Here is a 19969-nt window from a genome sequence, read left to right as displayed (position 1 = left end):
TCCCCCCAACAATTCAGCCATTCTGACAGGTGTCAGCCATTCTTAACCATCTTGACTTAGAGGAATGTTATGCTCATGCCTAAAATATTTTATTTTATTATAAAAACTGTATCTCATGGAGAAAGAATTATATCATTCAGTGTCAATAGTTTTCTTTATATGAAACCCCAAATTAAGTTTTAATTAGACGATAGAATTGCACATTTTTAACAACTAAATCTTATATAGTAATTCTTCATTAAGTATACACATTAAAATTTAATATGGTTAAAGAGATGTTAATATAGTTCTCCTAAAACTTATTCCTCCTTTATTTGAAACTCTAATGTGGCCTGTTGTTAGTTTTCTTTAAAAAAAGCAAAAGAAAAAAATAACCAAACTGAGATATCTGTATTTATAGAACAGACTTTAAAATTTATCACTTGCTGTTTGTTATTTTACATTTATCCACCGACAGTAAATTGTATACGCAGTACAACAGTTTTATGCATGATCATCTTCTATGACAAAAAAATCTGACCTATAAGATGACATGAAGACAAAAAAAATAGTTTTAAGTTTAGAACCAGTGTGGTTATTTTAACAGACATAGACAAGTGTTAATAGTCTATCACAACAAATCACAAAATTATTTATTCCCCGTGACCCAGATGCTAACTAGCTTTAAATCTGATTGACATTACTAATAAGTAATTTTAGAATTATCTCTTGCAATCTTTACTTAATATCATAAATTAGAATGTAATATGACTACAAAACGATCCACATTTTGGATTTTGTATACACATGTACTTGCACACATACAGTATTTAGTTTTAGGTTTATTTGAAGAAAACTGATAATCTATTATAATTAAAGACCTCCGTAATGGATTCAAATTCTTATTTAATCAAAGAATTCCCATTTATATAGAATAACTAGAAAATAATGAAAACAAAACCATACTTGTTAGTCTTCCTCTTAGAGATAATTACCACTAACCTCTCATGCCAATATTTTTCATTTTTTAGCTGGATATGTTTTTGTAAATAGTTTTATTGTTTTAATACAATAAAGCCTTTTTTACTTAATTTTAAATTATTTCATACCTTTAAATGTTCATATATGCACAATTTTAAAAGATTGAATAATCTAATACATCAATGAGTTCCAATTTTCTCTGTTTAGACATGTAGGTTATTTTTTAAAAATTATATGTTTTTATAAGTATCTCTATGTCCATAATTATCATTACAACAAATCCTTAAAAATAGACTTGCTATGTTAAAGAGTAGGCACATATTCGGATCCTCTGTATTTCTATCTTCCCTCTTTTCATGACTCCTTTTACTTTATCTCTCTGTGCCATTTTATATTCCACCCACTAGCGACACTTTTTCCTATCATTTACTTGTTCATTCAGAAAATATTTATTGAATTCCTAGTGAGTGCTGCACTGCTATGAATGGTCTTTCTTGGGAATTCTGTAACTTTGTTCTCTTTTTATTTCTGGATTCCTTTTTGTCCTTTGTATTTGATGATTCTTTTTCCTCTTCCTCTAGTTACCTTTTCAGTTGGATTCTCTTCTAGTATGTCTTCAGTACTTTTACCTCTTTTTCTGTTCGGTGGCTTCAACAATCCGTTCTGTAGTGACTATAACCCTATATTTATGTATCAATCTCGAAGCTTTCCCTTCATGGTATATCCAATGTTATTGAACATTTGGCTCTACATATCTGCAAGGTCAGCAAACTCAGTAAATCCAAAAACTATATTCTGAACTTTACAGAAGTCCAAACCAACCTCTAGCTTCAGGGGATCCCAGAGCATTTTCTGAAACAGATATGAATTTGGTACTCAGAGCGAGTGAGTAGGATCTCTACAGCCTCAGCTTACCTAGTTTTATTGGCAGACTGACTCTAACTCCCCCTTTCTCCTCCCCAGATAAGGTTGTATACACATCAGAAACTTTAATCTCCAGATTTGGAGGTATGGTTGTGTGTATAATCCATGTCCCTTTCTTGGTTTTGATCAACAGGCAGGGAATTAGGCATTGCATTTCTGCTAGCTAGTTTTTATGTGCTGATCAGAAGATCTTTTGTGTTGGATTTTTGTACTGTTTGTGCTTATCTTGACCAATGCATTTGATTACAGAGTTAATGACTGACTTATGGAATTTATCATGATGCATACATGCAAGTATTCAGAATGTTGGTAGAAATGAAATGTGTTGATTAAGTGTATTCAAGGAAGAAATAATAGGGAAAAAGTGGCAGGGTAGAGAGAAAAGGCTTATGACTTCAGGCATGAGGTAAACAAAGAACATGTTTCGAATTTCTTCAAGCAAAGATGGTAGCGAAGGCTAAACTTCACGGAACTATCTAGATATGCTGGACAAGTGCTCACCTGCTCACATTTATGATATATTTGAAAGTAACTTATAAAGTGTGTGGTAATTAAGAACAGAGAATTATTCGTGTGGTCAGATATGATTTCGGTTATTTGCAGACACCTGGGGGATCTGCCGTATTCAAGATAAATTCCAAAACAAGTGAAGGGATTAGTCCCAAATTTCAGATATTGCTTTATTCCTTCAAATAGTTCAAATAAACATTCACATTAAAGAAACACCAATTTTTCACTTCCAGAAATGGACTGAAATTGAGAGATGGCTGGATTTTTAAAATAAATTTTTATATCCCATGCATTAGAGACACATTCTTCTAAACTTATAAATATTATAATGTTACTTTTGGTATCACCTTGCTTCAAGTGCCACAATCTCTTTAAATTCTAAAAATCAGAAAAAATTTAAATTTTAAAAACTAAAATTTTTTTGTAACTTATTTTCCGTCTGCACCTAATCTTATCTGAAATTATGTGAGACTCTCTAGTCTTTATTTAGCCTGCCTAATTTGAGTATCAGTCTTTTGCTGAAAAAGTATTAATATGCTTGATTATGAAGTGTTATTCCAGATTCTGTGTATAATGTATTTTGTTGCTAAATCCATAAAAATTCTAGATTCTTGGCCCTAAGATTTATAGGTAAGGAATTATAGACCTTTACATCATGAACTTGCAGTTTTCAAATCACATATGGGTAGGGGAAGGAGGTAGGGATGAAGAGAAAGAGAAATATATATTGTGTGTGATATTGCAAAATACAGTTTTGCAAAATGGGATATAAAATGCCCATTTCTACACTAGATTGGGAGGCTTCTTTGCATCTGAGATGAAACAATGTATCTTCCTTGTTGATAGTTGGGCCTAAGATTCAGCTTCAGAGCTCTTAGCATCCTGGCTCACATAGGGTATAGTGGGCTATCCGCAGGTCAGGATTGACAAGGAACCTCACAGAAGGCTTACAGCAGGTTAGTGTGAGCTGATGCACATCATTCCTGACCACACTGATAACAGGAACAATCTGGCCAGAGACGAGTCTTTTGATTATAACTAGGTTATGCTAGTTATATTTATTAGTGAAGATTCACAGATATATTGATGTCTCTTGGACAGCAACTATACTTGATGCATCTGTGTATAGTGTTGTAGTGATAAATTGGATGTCTGTAAATTATTTGGCTTAATAGAATCAAACATGTTAACATTTTTTTTACCAATGCATAAAAAGCCCTTAGTATGCTTATATTTTATAATGTGTATAAAACATATAACTATTATAAAACTTATAGGACCAATATAAAATTAATATTATCAATATGCATATAACAATACATTGTTATCTATTGAATGCAGTGACCAATTCAATTTTTTTTTTAGCTTTTTTAAGTTTATTTTGGGCGAGAAAATGAGAAATAGTACACACGTGCTAGCAGGGAAGAGGTAGAGAGGGAGGGAGGGAGGGAGGAAGAGAGGGAGAGAGAGAATATCCCAATATCTATACTGGCAGCACAGAGCCCAGTGTGGGGCTCAAACTCACAAACCATGAGATCATGACCTGAGCTGAAATCAAGAGTTGGACACTTAACTGACCAAGCCACCCACGCGCTCCAATTTGATTCTTAATGTTTAGCACAAAATCTTGCAAATCTTAGGAGTCTGGTGACCTGGTTGTTAATCCTTGCTCTGAAATTCTGAGTATACTTTGTATACTTTGATTTTTTTTCTCCCTCCCTTCAGAAGATTCTAGTTTTGAGGTCCATAATGCAAGCTTTCTATTGTTAAGCCTGAATCCTTTGCCCAGGACGAATTTTGTTTCAGGTTTTTATGTAAGCAAGCTAAACTCATTTGTGTTGTCAAATTGGCATTTAAGTCTTTTTTTCATAACTTCTTTACCCACAACATTTTTCTGTATGAAAAAATTAAATCATAGGGACTTTCATTACATTAGAGATAAAATTTGATAAGGTAAGAAGATCTGAAAAAAAATAATTTAGAGCTTAGAACACAAATGTATTTGTATTTGTTTTTGTTTTATCTATTTGAACAAAAGGAAAGGGCTGAGTAAAGGTCCAGATTTTGTGTGGCTTAAAGTTTACTTTACCCTTCCAGCACAGAATCTGTATTTATCTTTTTTGGCAAAGCAGCTAAAGAAGATATTTGTTCATGGTCTGTGTGACATCTACCAAATATTTTTAATTTATTTTTATTAAAGTAATAAAGATATATTGTTTAAAAAGCCAAATAGGATGGGAAATCATTTAAGAATGAAGAGTAATCCTCTGCCCATTCTTCTCTACACCCAAGTCCCTGTCTTCAGATGCTGCCACCTTCAATTCCTTGAATTGGTATTTTTGGTATTCACCTCCAGATATTTTTTTTAAAAAATGTTTGTTTACTTATTTTGAGAGAGAATCCCAAGCAGGCTTTGTGGTGTCAGCACGAGCCCAATGTGGAACTCGATCCCATTAACCGTGAGTCAGGAGTTGGACACTTAGCCAACTGAGCCACCCAGGTGCCCATCACCTCCAGATTTTTAAGTAACATATTTATACTATGTTTTGATTTTTAAATTTTAGATTTTATCTTGTCATTAGAGATTTTAGAAGCTTAGGATTTAGATGCTTTCCCTCTCCCTGCTGTGTAGTTGTATCACAAACTTGATTAAGTCGCTATTAAAAGATGACATTTTTACATCTATATAAATATTTCTTTGCGAGCCAAGTAGTATACTATGACTATATTTCACTTTTCCTAGTATTTTATTTCTCCTGAAGTTAATAATTGCATGATTTCATTTGCTTCATTTTTTATATATCTACTAATATATCCCTAGACTATCATTAAAAAGATACTGCTGCCACTGCATAGCATAGCACTTAAGTAGGGCTCATTATGTCCTCGGTACTGATATTGGCTTCACATTTAAACACTTAATTTCATAACAACCCTGTGAAGTAGGTACCCTTGTCTCCTACAAATGACTCCACTGAGCTATAGAAAAGTGAAGCCATTTGCTTAAGGTGACACAGCTAGTAATTAGTGAAGCTGGTATTTGAACCCAGATAGTCTTGTTCCAGAGAATGTAATACCTGACCCATACATTGTACTGCTTTAAAACGTAAATGCCAAGATGCCTTAATATCATTCTTTCCAATTATGTTTTTATAGTCTCAAGGCTTTCATGTTCTTGAGGGCAGGAGCCATTTCCTATTCATAGTTGTGAAAACGTATAATAAGCTAAAGTATACATACTTTACAGGTATAGATACAGGTAATATATTAGCTTTTTTCCTTGTATCACATCTCTGTTTAAGTTTGTCCTGGAGGATCTTTTGACCCTATGTGTCAGTCTCCTGGGATTTCCCTTCATCATTCTGAGAATTGCTTTTGTCTCTTTTCTGAGTTGGATCCTCTTTTACCTAGGATCAAATTTCTTATTTCTTGGTTTACTTCTTCTTTCTGATGGAGGTGCTTTCTTAGTAAGAAATGATAGTTTGGAAGTTTTTCAAGACTTCTAAGGGATGGAAACTTTCATAATATAATGGGGAGTTACAAAACATAATATAACTTGGGGAGTTACTTTTTCTTTAATATAGAAGGAGATATGGCTTTAGATACTGATTTATAAACTTATGGGACATACCTAATGGTTGTGCTGGATGGTCAGGGACTCAGAGAAAATTAAAAAAAAAAAAATTGAAGGATTGGTTTAAGAAGATTGGTAGAAGAGGTGTATAGATGGTCTTTTGAGATTATACCCAGACTGAGATAATATTTTTGACTCATGTTAATGACCTTGAAGGGGATCTCTCCTTCTGTAAAGGAGGAAAAATAATCCTTTTGTTGATAGGTCAGTCTCTTTCCTTGGCTACCCTAGTGCTTACTCAAATGGCCTATGAACCCAGTGGCCATGATGGCAGAGGCTAAGGATTATGTTCATCAAGTAAGAATATTTATTTAACAAATAAAACATGGATTGACTCCAAAATTATAGGAGCCCTTGTGTAAATCTTATATTTCCCCTTGCCAGAAACTTGGTGTAGTATCTCATCAGCCATTAAGACTTCGACCAACATTGAATCTGCTGCACTAAAGGCTCACGTGGTACATTTTCTTGATTTGGAGTATCCTGGGTTTTAGATCTTATTCTAGCCTTTAGGTCACACAAAGTTGGTAGTTAAGGGTTACTTGATAAGTAGTTCAGAGCAGCACATCCAGAGGTATTGCTTCCAGAATTCAAAAAGGCTAAAATTGTGCATAATGTTACTTTCTTGGTAGTAAATAGTATAAGATTTAGTAATACACATGTGATATCTTGACATTCTAGGCCACTGGTACTGAAACCTCCTTGAGATGGCAAACCTCTCAATTTATATGGATCTATCATTCTCTGCCACACTTATTTTCCACTAAAATATCTAGAGTACCAGCTACTTCTTCCCTCTGAGGCAGGTCCGTTTAACATTGTATCAGTAGAGTAGTTTTTCATGATAACCTGAGGGATGGTAGGACAATCAAAGGGATCTTGGACTAAGTTTTGATGAAATTAATTGCATTAATAAATTAATAAATGCAATAGTTGCATTACTATTGTCCATGTCAGTGAAAGCAGACTGCTTCTGGTGTTAACATTGGCCAAATCAGCATCAAATCATTTGTATAGGGTTTGTTAATTGGCTCTTGTAAAGAGACTTTATCTTGATGTCTTTTGTTACATATAAACAAACACTAAGGCTTAGGGAAACACAAGAACATTGGGAAGATTGAGCAGTGCTTCCAATTTCTGATGTATATGGGAAGGTTGTTGCACAGGCTCACAGCCAGTGTTTAGTATTTCAGAGAGTTTTGATATCAACAATAAAAACATGGTTGGCTTTCCACTGTTATGAAAAGACTGGGAAAACCCTGAGACTCTCCATCAATATTTTTTTTGTTTTTTTTCCCCCAAATACAGTGTATGAATTGTGGCCATTTTATTTGAGTAATGTATTTTAGAGATGTCTATTTCTTCACAGAAAATTTAATTCACTTGTTAGATCTTCTCTTGTGACAATATGATTTCTCCGGATTATTTGTCTAGAGATGATGCTTATGTGTGTAGCATTAAATGTCTAACAGAGATAGGGATTTAGCCTTCAGTAGCTGAGAAACCTGGATTATGGGATGTCAGGTTATTGGATGTCATCAAAACCTGGCTCAAATGAGGCAGTAGAGTTGGCTCAATATCACCAAAGGCATCCAAATGCTTTCAGAGTTAAAGGTGCCTGGATCCCTCCCCACTTTAGTCATTTGTCATGCCTCCAAAAGCTTTGCTGTGGACAAACTCTTTTGTATCTTCACCACCTTCAAATAGCAGCCCCATATCCCCTAGGGTGCTAGACTGTTTGGGCTCATGGGAGCCATAAGACTATAATAGCATGGGTAAAATTGTTTAGCATTGCATGAAATCAGGGTTAAAAGAATAGCTAAGGTCTTTGACTACTGTCTGTCTTATGATGTACGGAAAGTTATTTCAATAAAAATAACCTAAAAATGCCTAACCTAAGAAGGCTTGGGTCTGGGGTAGGTAGAGTCAATCTACTTCTAACTGTATGCTGAGAGAGACGGATGTGTATATAAATACACACACTGTTCTGAAATTTGCCTGTATAACTTACTGTTGATATTTTTACATAAACCTACTTTAAATTATTTAAATATTTTTTCTCTGTTCATAAAAAAACTGAAAATATACCACTAAATTTTTATCCAGTTTACCTATGAATTTGAATTTACCTTGGCTAATTGTTGACTTTCTTCAGAATACTTCTGGATATAACCAGCTTGTTTTATATGTGAAATAAACATTATTTTTTTATAACTCAGGAAATTGGGGTTGGGGCCAACAAAAAATTAAACTTGACAGTTTGTTGTTTATAAACCTCATATTTACATCTTGAGACATGTTTTTATGGTCATTTTTGTAGGTTAGTGGATATAAAATAATTTGTACACTTCTATTCACTTTGTAAACCTACCCTTAATATGAAAAGTAGGCTAAAAAAAAAAGTCTTAGGCTTTTCTTCCCACGTTTAGTCTGACTGCTAGTTCATATACATATGCTGGTATAATTAATAAGCCATTAAGATCTGTTTATTAGATGATTACATAATTGAGTAGTAAATGGTATTAGTTGTTATTGAGTCTTACAAGAATCTTTGTGCATAATTATTAGAGTTTGCATTTCTTATTAGTGTTCTGGATTTGTTTATTTGTTCCATACATGTTTATACTTCTTATGGATAATGACTTTTCTCATTACCCACCTAGCATAACACTTAAATTTTTTACAAAATATTAAAATATAAATATTGCATAAAATATAAACCTATAACTTAACAAATTATTGTAAAATAAATATCCACATAATTCCCATTGAGTAAAAAAAGAGAAGTTATTAGCACTATTCATTTTGTTTGATCCTGAGTCCCTCTATTCCCCCTAATGGTAACCACTATTCTGACTTTTATGGCTAAATTTACTTTGTTGGTTTACTTTATATTTTTTTCTACATAGGCAAGTATTCCTAAACAATATATTTTAATTTTGCTGCTTTTGGAGCTTTATATTAATGGTAGCATAAACTGTATATTCTATCATGTCTGACCTTTTCTGTGTAGCATTGTTTCTAAGATTAATGTTGCATGTATTTCAGTTAATTTATTTTCATTGCTGCATAATCCATTGTATGAATATATTGTGTTTTGTTTATATATTATGCTATTGGTGGACATTTGGGTTATTTCCAGTTTTCCACTTTGGGCTATTATAAACAACTCTATTACACGTGAAATGTCAGCCACATATTTATTTGTATACATGCATGCATAATTTTTCATTGTTTTGCAAAACAGGTATCTGGATATGTAAAGGTCTGTTTCTGAATTTGCGATTCTGTTCAATTGGATTTTTGTTCATCTTGTACAAGTATCACAGTGTTTTAATTAGTATAGCTTTGTAATAAATTATAATAACTGATAGAGCAATTCTTTCCACTTTATTCTTTTTCAAAAAATATCTTGGCTACTTTTAGTTTTATTTTCTTTCTTTTTATAGTCAGTCTGTCACACAAAGCAGCTCATTGTGATTTTAATTATCATTGGAGTGAATCTATAGATCAATAATTAGTTAATTGACATCTTTATAATATTGAGTTTTCCAGTCTGTCAACATGGTATATATCTCTATTTAGTTTAAGTGTTCTTTAATTACTCTCATTAAAATGTATTCTTTCCAAAAGGTCTTCTATATCTTTTGTGAATTTAATATCTGTAGCCTAATGTTATGTTCCCCAGTATGTACTATAGTATGTGACAGTATCAGTCTGTGGTAAAGAACATGGACTCTGGAACACATTGCCAGAGTGATCTTAGGCAAGACTTTTAACCTCTCTGTGCTTTTGTTTCCTCATAAGTGGAATGGAGTCAGTGATAAACTTCCTCACAGAGTTGTGAGACTAAATATGTTATACCTCTCCCAAATTTAGAAGATGGTAAGCATCTGATAAAGAGTCTATGAGATTTAATGTATTTACAAATTATTCATTCATTTCATAATTCTGTTAAAAAAATTTTAGGTTATTAGTGGAAGCGTTTTGTTGAACTCTTACAAAAAGCTTAAATTTTTATTAAATTATTGCATAATTTACATTTAAACTAACTTCATAACTGAATTGAATACACATCTGTATAATATTTAATTTGTAATCTAGATAGGTACTGTGGCTAAAATTGTTCATGTTCTTTAGCTCTCTGCATATATGGGTCCTGTGCATTTCTTATTGGTATCTTTTATGTTCTACTTTTTTTTTTTTTTTTTGGCTATTGTTAACACAATTTTCTTTTCCATGGTAATGTTTTAATTGGTTATTACTGGTAAGTTATGTGTAAATTATTTTTAGTTTTTTTGTTACTGGTCACCCTACATAATTCTCGTATTCATGTATCTCATATATTTACACACATACACACATAATTTTTTTCCTCTTGTTTTTATTTTTTTGTTGTTTTTTTTGGTTTTGGGGTTTTTTTGTTTTTTTGTTTTTTGAGAGGGAAAGAGTGGAGTGAGCAAGAGGCAGAGAGAGAGAATCTCAGGAGGGGCAGAAAGAGAGAGTCCTCTTGTTTCTAGTTGTTTTTGATATATCAACCAAATGGTACATCATACTTTTAGTTGGTTAGATATAAATCTTGGAGTTTTTTTCTATTTGTCTATAATGTATTACCACAAACTCTGTGGCTTGAAACAACACACATTCATTATCCCAGTTTCTGTCTAGGTACTAGGATACCTGGCTGGGTCCTCTGTCCACAGTCTCATAATCAAGGTGTCAGCTGGGTCTGTGTCTCATGTGAGCTCAATTAGGGAAGGTTCTGTTTCCAAACTCACACAGATTGTCGGTGGAATTTAGTTCCTCATGGTCTTAGGAACGAGGGCCTTGTTTTCTTGCTGCCTAGAGGCTTCTGCAGGTTGTCCTTCAAAGGCTGTCTTCAACTCCTGGAGGCTACATGGTGGTACGTGGTTTTCCCCAGCATGGCTGCTTGCTTCTTCAAAGCCAGCTGAGGAGAGAGACTCCAACAAGAAAGGGATAGAGTCTTATGTAATATAATCATATAATCACATCTGTTCTCTCACCTTTAACACTCTCTGATTAGAGGCCAGTCATTGGTCCTGCCTACATTCAAGGGGATCACTCCAGGGCATGAGTACCAGGAAGGTGGGGATCTCGGGGACCACTCCAAGAGTCTGTTCATCCCAGAGCTATTCTTCTGATTAATAGATTCTTTACTGACAAAACCCTGTTTTAAGCCACTATCTTATCTAAATTATTGCTGTAGTTTTTTAAAACTGGTATATCTGTGTCACTGCCTAATTTTAGCCTATTTTGTATACAACCAGAGTGATCCCATTAAAACACAAATCAGATCATGTCAATTCTTTACTCACAGGGTTTCTTTCTCTTATCAGGATGAAACCTTACTACACTGTTCTCAAAAGAAAAATTTGGAGCTCTTAACAATGGTCTTGCAGAGTCCTATGTGATCTGGATGCCTAGTATTTATTAATTTGACCTCATCTCCTTATACTTCTCTCTTGTTTATTCCACTTCAGCTATATTGACCACCTCATTCTTGAACCATGCCAGACATGCGCTCACCTTAGGTCGTTTGCTCAAGCTGTACGTTTTGCCTGGAACCCTCTTCCTCCAGATAGCTCCATGGCTTGCTTCCTCATTTCTTACAGGTCTTTACTGAAGTGTTTCACCTTCTTGGTGAGGTCTTTCCTAACCACCTTGTTTAAAATCACGTATAGTTATCCATCCCTATCACCTGCTTATTAAATCTCTTTGTTCACTTATCTGCTTTAGTTATATCCGTGCTGTGTTTTGTTTAAATTTTTATTTTGTGTATTGTTTTCCCCTCATGTAGCATTTTGCTTTCCATAAGGACTGGGAGTTTTGTGCACTTGTGTTCAGTGATGTATCCTGGGCACTTCAAATAACAAGTTGACACTTAGGTATTCAACCAGTGTTTCTTAAAATTAAGTAAATTGAATTTTATGTCACGGAGGAGTGGTTTCCAAATAAACAGTTTTATTGTCTTCTTTCAGATGGTTTTATCATTTTTTTTTTTTACATTTGGCTTAAACTCCTAGAACAATGTTAAATAATATTAGGCAATTTTGCCTTCCTCATGACCTTAATGGGAATGCATTTCCTGTTTATGCTTTTAGCTCTTGCACTGAGATAAATCTGTTTTTTAAATCAAATTAAAGAAGTAACCTTTCTTTAATTTACTTAGAATTTTTTGGAGGGCAGGGAATAGAGAGTGGATGTTGAATCTTAAGTAGCTTTTAAGCATCTGGTTATATGGTTCTTTTCTATTACATATTGATGTTATGAATTACATCAGGAGATGTTTTAATATTAAACTGTCCTTTTCTTCCTGGAATGAACTTATGCTATTGTTTTAATTTATTGCTGGGCCAAATTTGCTAAGCTTTACATTATTGCTAGTACTTGTAAGACCTTAAAAAAGATACATCACTTGTTAAAGTTTCTATTTACTTATTCTGTACTGAGGAGAATTCTGTCTGGCATGTATTTGCTTTCAGAGTTGCTCTAGTTCACCATGGATCATCTCGTTGTACATCCAGGTCCTATGGACCCCTTCTTTCAAACATAAACCAGAGGACATTGAGGGTCAGTTTCATTTCCTGTTCACTGATTAGTAGCCGAGAGAAAGCGTAAATGTCTCTGTGTCGCCCTCCACCTTCATAACTTAAAGCCTTATAACTTAGTTGATCCTTCCAATTTTTTAACAAAATATATAGAGGTATCCTTGATATCTGTCTTTCTTCTGCTCCACATATTCAGTCCATCAGGAAATTCTCTCTTCTCTTGATGTAATTATAAATTCCTCTACATAATTGAGTCTGTAATTCACATGTCATTACTGCACTTTTAAAATTTCTACAGCTTTGTAATGTGTTCTGGTGTTAGACCTCTTCCTAGTGTTATTCCATTGTTCTGCTGGTATTGAATGTTGCTGTGGAGAGTCTGAGACCAGTTTGACTCTCTACACAACACCCGGCCTCACACCCACACGCTTTCTTACAGTGACTTGATCTTTTTTCCTGGATACCCCAATGGTTCTTTCTCTATAAACCTAATAGCTTTACTAGGCTCTGTCACCCTGTTGACTTCTCTGGTTCAGTTTACCCTGGGACATGTTTTATACTTATATTCTTAGATTCATGGCTTCTTTTGTCTCAGAAAGAATCTCTTGACTAATATCTTTAAAGATGTGTCCTGCCAGGTTCTGTTTTCTTATCAAGAAATTGATCATTTAAACTCTTTATTTCTATTATATTTTCCACACTCTTAAGTCTTCCTGTGTGTGTTTCTTCTGTTTCCAATTGTGCTTTAATTTTTATAACAGTTTTATTCTTTTTCTTTTCTCAGCTTTGCTAGTTTGTATTTTAAATTCTGTGGGGTTTTTTGTTTTGTTTTGTTCTTTTTGTTTTTTGTTTGTTTTGCTGTTTCTTTCCTGTGCTTGTACAGCTCTACTTTGTGCACAGAGTTTATTGGAGACCATTGCTTTTATTAAACTTTTTTTATATTAAGAGGTAATTGACCTATAACACTTTAAAATTGAGATATAACTGACATTATATAAGTTGTACAATGTATTCTGATACATTTATACAACTTAATTCATGGAAAATCATTTGGTCATAGTTTTCAAGTCTTTAATGCCTAGAGGCTTAAATGCCTCTGTGTGTGTGTGTGTGTGTGTGTGTGTGTGTGTGTATTTGTATGTGTCGTCTGTTCATCCTATTATTTTCCTCTTCTTTCTTGGAGCATCTTTGTGTATATCTTATGGTATTTCTTTTTGGAGAGATGTGAATTATTTCATTATCAGCTGTTTGTAGGAGGCTCATGTTGATGAGAAAGCAGGGTCATGTTTCTAGTTAGCTAGGCCTAAGTTTTGGGTGTGTGTGTTTGTCCCTTTTTTGTGTTGTCCCCACCCATCTTAATATGCAGGTAGTTAGTTTTGTTATTAATAATTATCTCTATAACCAATAATTAATCATTGATTTGTCTGACTCCTTGTTCTACCTTCCTCCTTCTAAGAAACATAGTAGGACCAGGGATACTCCTGCTGCTTGTTGCTGTCTTGTGTATTCCTTTTCCACTGTTGCAAACAGAGGATAAGGTTTTCCTCTATGTTATATGCCCTTAATTATGAGAAATTTGTTTTTACTCAGGAATTCTTTTGTTTGTGTGTGGGAGGGGGATTACTTTGCTGTGTTTTTCATGTCATGGTCAGCCATGACTTTTTTTTCTCAGTTTCTTTCTCTCCCTTAGCAGTATTTGTTCAATTTTGGCTGCCCTTGACTGTCCTTCAAATTATTTTGTGGCTAAAATTTTGATGTTAAGTTCTTTTCTTCCCCCCCCCCCCCCCCTTAATCCTTGAAGTTATTTCTAGGATGAGACAGGGGAAATGCCAGTTAACACTATAATCTTCAAGTAGAACTCTGAAAAGGTTTTTGTTTTGGTTTCATTGCATTTTATCAAGCAAAAAATGTTTTTACTTTTATAAACTAAACATGGACCATTTCTCTAAATGGCATTCAAATGCTTTTCTGTTGTTATTCAAATGATACCAGTGTATACAATGCTTTGTGCATCTCCTTTTTCACTTAACATACCTTGGGGACAGTTCTTTAGCTAAACATATATAGCAGCTCTGTTCTAATACCTGCATAGTATATCACCATAAAATCTATTCCAAACATTTAAACTTCATGTTTTTAATGAACACTTAAAATTTTTTATTTGCACTTATGACCACAACTCTGAAGTAAATGTTCTTAGGAGTATGGTTTTATGCTTATGTTTGAAAATATCTCCAAGATAAATCAAGAAATGTGTAATTAGAAGGTTTCTTCTTGAATGACCTCAAATGCCACCTTTCAGAGAAATTGTCCCTAACCACTCAATTACCATAGCCACCTAGTATTGCCTTCACATTATCCTTTTTATATACTTGTTTATCATAGAATTTTTAAAACTATAGAAAGCAGAATGAGCAATAGTATAATGAGAGTTCCGTGTACCCATTACTCATCTTTACCAATTATCAGTTATTTTCCAATCTGGTTTTATTTCTCTCCCATTCCCATACATATTTTTTTCTTCAGTATCGTATTTTTTTTTAAATATCTGTTTATTTTTGAGACAGAACACAAGCATGGGAGGGGCAGAGAGAGAGAGGGAGACACAGAATCCAAAGCAGGCTCCAGGCTTTGAGCTGTCAGCACAGAGCCTGATGTGAGGCTGGAACCCACGAACTGTGAGATCAGACCTGAGCGAAGTTGGTCACTTAACCGACTGAGCCAACCAGGCGCCCCTTTCTTCAGTACTTAATTTTTTTTTTTTTAATGTGTATATGTTTTTAAGAGACAGAGGGGTGTTGCATCCACACGACTCCTGAAACATAATGCTACGGGCACCAGTGACAGTCGCAACAAAGTTTATTACAATGAGAGGCAAGGCCGACCGATCGTGACCAACACTTTTGATAAGAGTGTTGGCCCCGAACAGCCGGGGTACAGAGTTTTTAAAGCCGATCACATCGTTTTATCATTATCTGGGAACAGAACAGAGAAACAGTTCCCAGGTGAGTTAGAAACAGTTATCAAATGAGGTGATTATTTTAGACTTTCTGCCGCTAAGTTGCAACCAGTGGATCTCCTTGACCTTGTCTCTGATGCTCTTTTTTTGAGCTTTTGTTTCCTTCATTGGTAAAGCCTGATTCACAAGAGTATGAACTATGATTTACAAGAGTAAAAGCAAGGCTGTTATCTTTTGACCTTCAGTGTCAGAACAAAGTTGTTATCTTTCAAGCTAAGCGTTAGCCCTATACTACAATTTAACCCTTACAGGGAGACACAGAACAAACTGGAGAGGGCCAGAAAGAGAGGGGACACAGAATCTGAAGTAGGCTCCAGACTCTGAACTGTCAACACAGAGCTCTACGCAGGGCTGGAACCCACAAACCATGAGATCATGACCTGAGCCAAAGGCAGATGCTTAACTGACTGGACTGAGCCACCCAGGTGCCCCTTTTCTTAAAGTACTTTAAAGCAAATTCCAGATATGCCATTTTACCTATGAACAATTCATTATGTATCTCTAACATATAAAGTCTGTTTATATATAAAAAAAAAAGCATTACTACTTTGTCACTGTTAACATCTAACAAAATCAGCACCATTTCCCTGATCTCATCTAGTACCTAACCCATATTTTCCCATGAGACTACAAATGCACTTTATAGTTTTTGTCTGAATCACAATCAGAACAAAGTCTTCACATTTGCTTGATATTTTGCTTTTAATTTTTAAGTTACCTTATCCCTTTTTTATATCCTTTTTTTCTGAAGAAATAATATATAATAATGTGTGGGATTCTCTAAATTCTGGATTTGGTTGCTGTTTCCTTCTTGTGGTCATCTTTTAACATTTCTCTGATTTTTATATTTCCTGTAAACTGACAGTGTAATAATTGTTGGTTAGTTTCAGGTTCATTCAGTTTTCTCAGCAAGAATATTTCATAGATTGTGCAGTGTATGTCCTCTTGTGTCACAGTAGGAGCCACATGATTTCCATTTTAGCAGTGTTGAGAGACAAGTGGAAATCATTTGTATTTAGAGATAGATCAGTATGATATGGTGTTCTCAGCTTTATCTGAGAATTATAAAATTAGCCATTGACACTTCACCCTAATGAACATTTCCTGGTAGCAAAATGATTATGTCATTCCTTATGTAATTAGTTGCTGAATAAAAAGTGGTGACAATTTGTAGTTTTTATGGATTTACTAATGTTCCCTATCTACTTTTTTAATTAGTAGTTGAAAACTTACTATTCCTAGATTTAGATAATTTTAAAAAACTAGAATAGAAATTGTCTATGGTCTTTAAATAATATTCCAATGAGAAAAACTTTTGTAGTAGATTACTAATCAAAATGATTACAAATGTTTTTGAAGTAACTATGTGATCTTTCTTATAAAATTTGTATTCCCATGTGTAGATGTTACTTTGAGATACCTACCAAGAAAGTAGTTTCTAAACTTATAAGATCTATTTTATAAAATCTGCTTTTATTCTTCCTTTTTATATAGGTTATTAGGTGTGCTATGCTGTGATCTAGACACTCTTCTCCTATTGGAGGCTCAGTATCAAGTATCTGAAGTGTTACTGAATGCTCAAGAAGAAAATATCTTAGAGAACTCTGAAAGCCACAGGTAAAAACAAACAACACCCCCTGCTCAAGCCCTGTTAAGACATATTAACAATAGTTTTCTTTACAGATGCTCTGTTAAGATGTAATTTTGTGTATATAGTTTAATGTTTTTCCACTGTCTGAATTCAATAGATTTAAATAAGAGTAAAAAGCAATTAAAACAGAAACATCACCATCAGAAAGATAGTGATAGATGTTCGTGGGGAAGTCTTGAATAGTACTGCTTTCTAAGTTGTTGTTTAGTTTAGGTTTTTTTGTTTTTGTTTTTTTTTAAGACTAACTTTATTAATGGTTCGATAAAGTTGTATCACCTTTAAATTCAGTGTGCATGTGTAAGATGACCCAATAAACAAAATGTTTGATTTCATGTCCTTTGTAGAATTACTCTTTACTCCATTCTCTGAATTATGTTAGTTCATAGTCATAAATTCTGGTTATTGCAAAATGAGGTTATGGTAATATTTTGATGATCTTTTTCTATTATATTTTTCATTACCTCAATTTGGCTGACATTTATTGAATACATATTCAATAGCTGGTATTGTTTTCTGTTTATTTATTTATTTATTTAAATTTATTTTGAGAGAGAGAGAGTGTGAGGGAGAATGCAGGAGGGATGGAGAGAGAAGGTGAGAGTGGGAATCCCAAGGAGGCTCCGCACTGTCAGCAGTGCCCAATGTGGGGCTCAAACTCACAAACTATGAGATCATGACCTGAACCAAGACCCAGAGACGACCACTTAGCTGACTGAGCCGCCCAGGTGCCCCTCATGTCTGTGATTTAAAAAAAAAAAAAATGTGCTTCCATTCTAGCTGGGTTTTGGAAAATTATAGAAGACCAGGCACATTACTGGATTCCCTAGATTTGGTAGAAAAGGATGATATTAACAGCTGCAGGAAGTGTGGAATCTGCTCAAAAGCAACATTTAGATTTTGAGTTTAAGGCACTGGGTTCTAGTAAGGGAACCCTAATTAAAATGTGATAGAATCATGGAAATAATGTAGACCTTAATTCCATTTCTTTAAATGCAGTAACATTTGACAAGAAAATATTTTATTAATAACATTTATTTCATTGTATCAGTTATATCTCCACCAATTCTTTGCTTTATGACAAAGCTATAAGATAAAGTGAATTTAAGCTCTTTTTAAGCACTAATTGTTAATAATCCATTTTCCAGACTTTTCTATAGAAAATTTTCTTTTTACATTCCACTGATTTAATATTAGAATTAAATCATATTTGATTAAGAAAATGAAATTGGTAAAAAAAAAAAAAACCAGAAAACAAAATTGGTATTTTTTTTTCAGGGATTTTATAATTGATGGCTTATCTGTAGAGAGAAATCATGTTCTTGTTAGAATAAATTTGATTGGTGGGCCTATGGAACGAATTCTGCCACCAAGGGTACTACAGAAGGTGAGTGGGATAAAGAGGAATTTTGATTACTAGAAAAACTTTAGGATACAAATAAACACTTTGAAATGAAACCAATATTCATGACAAGGGGTGGTCGTTAGAGCTAGTTTGTGTTGTTTCATTAAAAGTTGTCATTTTCCTGTGTCTATGACATCATATTCAATGTCTTTTTCATGATACCTAATTTTTATTAGATGAATATGTGTTTGGTACTTAATTAGCAATATTGAGTACCTCTCCTTCCATCAGTATTCATAGACTTTGGCTTTCTCTTGAAGGTTTTGTTTGTTTAAGTATGTTTTTTTTTTGTCAATCTGGGAAAAAGAGAAATGATTGACAACACAAGATAGAGTTTTGTTTTTTGTGTTTGTTTCCGATTTCAGTATAGGAAATACAGGTTTCTTCTGAAGACTGTAATTTTCCTTTCATGGAAAAAAAATATACTAAAGCCATCATTATCGGTCCTGGTTGCTAGAACAAGTTACCATATGTTTGTCTTTAGTGCTTGTGTAAATGTCATTTCTACTACATTTAATTTTAGTTAATATCCTTTAGAGAATAGAGTTGTAATTAGCAAACACTTTTTGATTAGTTAGGCTACAACTCTAGTATATATGAAACAAAAGCCAGTTTCAAAAAGCCTTAAGCTTCAGTATTTAATATTACTTCCTAAAGTTATCTGTCTTCTTGTTTAGGGTGATGATCCTTATCCTTGGCCAATGTTTTCATCATATCCTTTACCAAACTGCTACCTGTCAGAAGTTACAAAAAATGCTGATCTAAAACTAGGTACAATGTTTACAATCTAATATCACATTATTTTAGTGCTTTTGTGGTTATAATTTAAAAAAAGATAAAGTATTATTATAGGAGATTAATAACTGCTTATCATTCAGCTTGTATATATGGATCCACTTATGCCTATTTCTTTGTAAATTTCTTACTAAATTATGAGTATGGTACTGAATAATTCTTAACAGAATGTTTTTTTTTATTAAAAGAAAGAATTATGGTTTTTGATAAATTCTAGATACATAGAACTTTATTTAGCACAGCAATATTTTTTGGTATCTGTGTGCCATACATAAGTTCTGTGTCGTCAAGACTTGAAATATAAATATAATATAAATTATATAAATTTAATAAAAGTTCAAATATTTACCTTAGAGGAATTCATGAATTTTTAGAGAATACATTCAAGTAATTAGATAATTGTGTGGTATATAGTGTGATAGGAACTAAATAGACAAATGTGTAGCCTACTAGGATAACATAAATGCCAAATACCCTTCCAAAGAAAATTAGTGTTTAAAGCAAG

At 33.6% G+C, this 19969-nt stretch overlaps 1 protein-coding gene and 1 long non-coding RNA gene across 5 annotated transcripts in view; one reads left to right on the top strand and one right to left on the bottom strand.

Moving 5' to 3' along the window:
- TBC1D32 (TBC1 domain family member 32) overlaps positions 1–19969 on the top strand; it is a 200423-nt gene that overhangs the window by 108865 nt on the left and 71589 nt on the right. For 3 of the 4 annotated variants that reach the window (XM_042939719.1, XM_042939716.1, XM_042939717.1), the window contains exons 24-27: positions 9908–9913; positions 17111–17233; positions 18543–18651; positions 19347–19440. In XM_042939719.1, the coding sequence (XP_042795653.1) occupies positions 9908–9913; positions 17111–17233; positions 18543–18651; positions 19347–19440 (332 nt within the window). The remainder of the gene's footprint in view (positions 1–9907; positions 9914–17110; positions 17234–18542; positions 18652–19346; positions 19441–19969) is intronic. The other variant, XM_042939718.1, reaches the window with a different exon arrangement.
- LOC122220344 overlaps positions 16387–19969 on the bottom strand; it is an 87028-nt gene continuing 83445 nt past the window's right edge. Inside the window, exon 4 of the long non-coding RNA XR_006202809.1 lies at positions 16387–16474. This is a non-coding gene — a long non-coding RNA (uncharacterized LOC122220344). The remainder of the gene's footprint in view (positions 16475–19969) is intronic.

Source organism: Panthera leo, chromosome B2 (assembly GCF_018350215.1).
Source record: "Panthera leo isolate Ple1 chromosome B2, P.leo_Ple1_pat1.1, whole genome shotgun sequence".
NCBI classification, from domain to species: Eukaryota; Metazoa; Chordata; class Mammalia; order Carnivora; family Felidae; genus Panthera; species Panthera leo.
The sequence above is the reverse complement of the archived record's forward strand: the minus strand, read 5'-3'. Positions and strand labels throughout refer to the sequence as shown.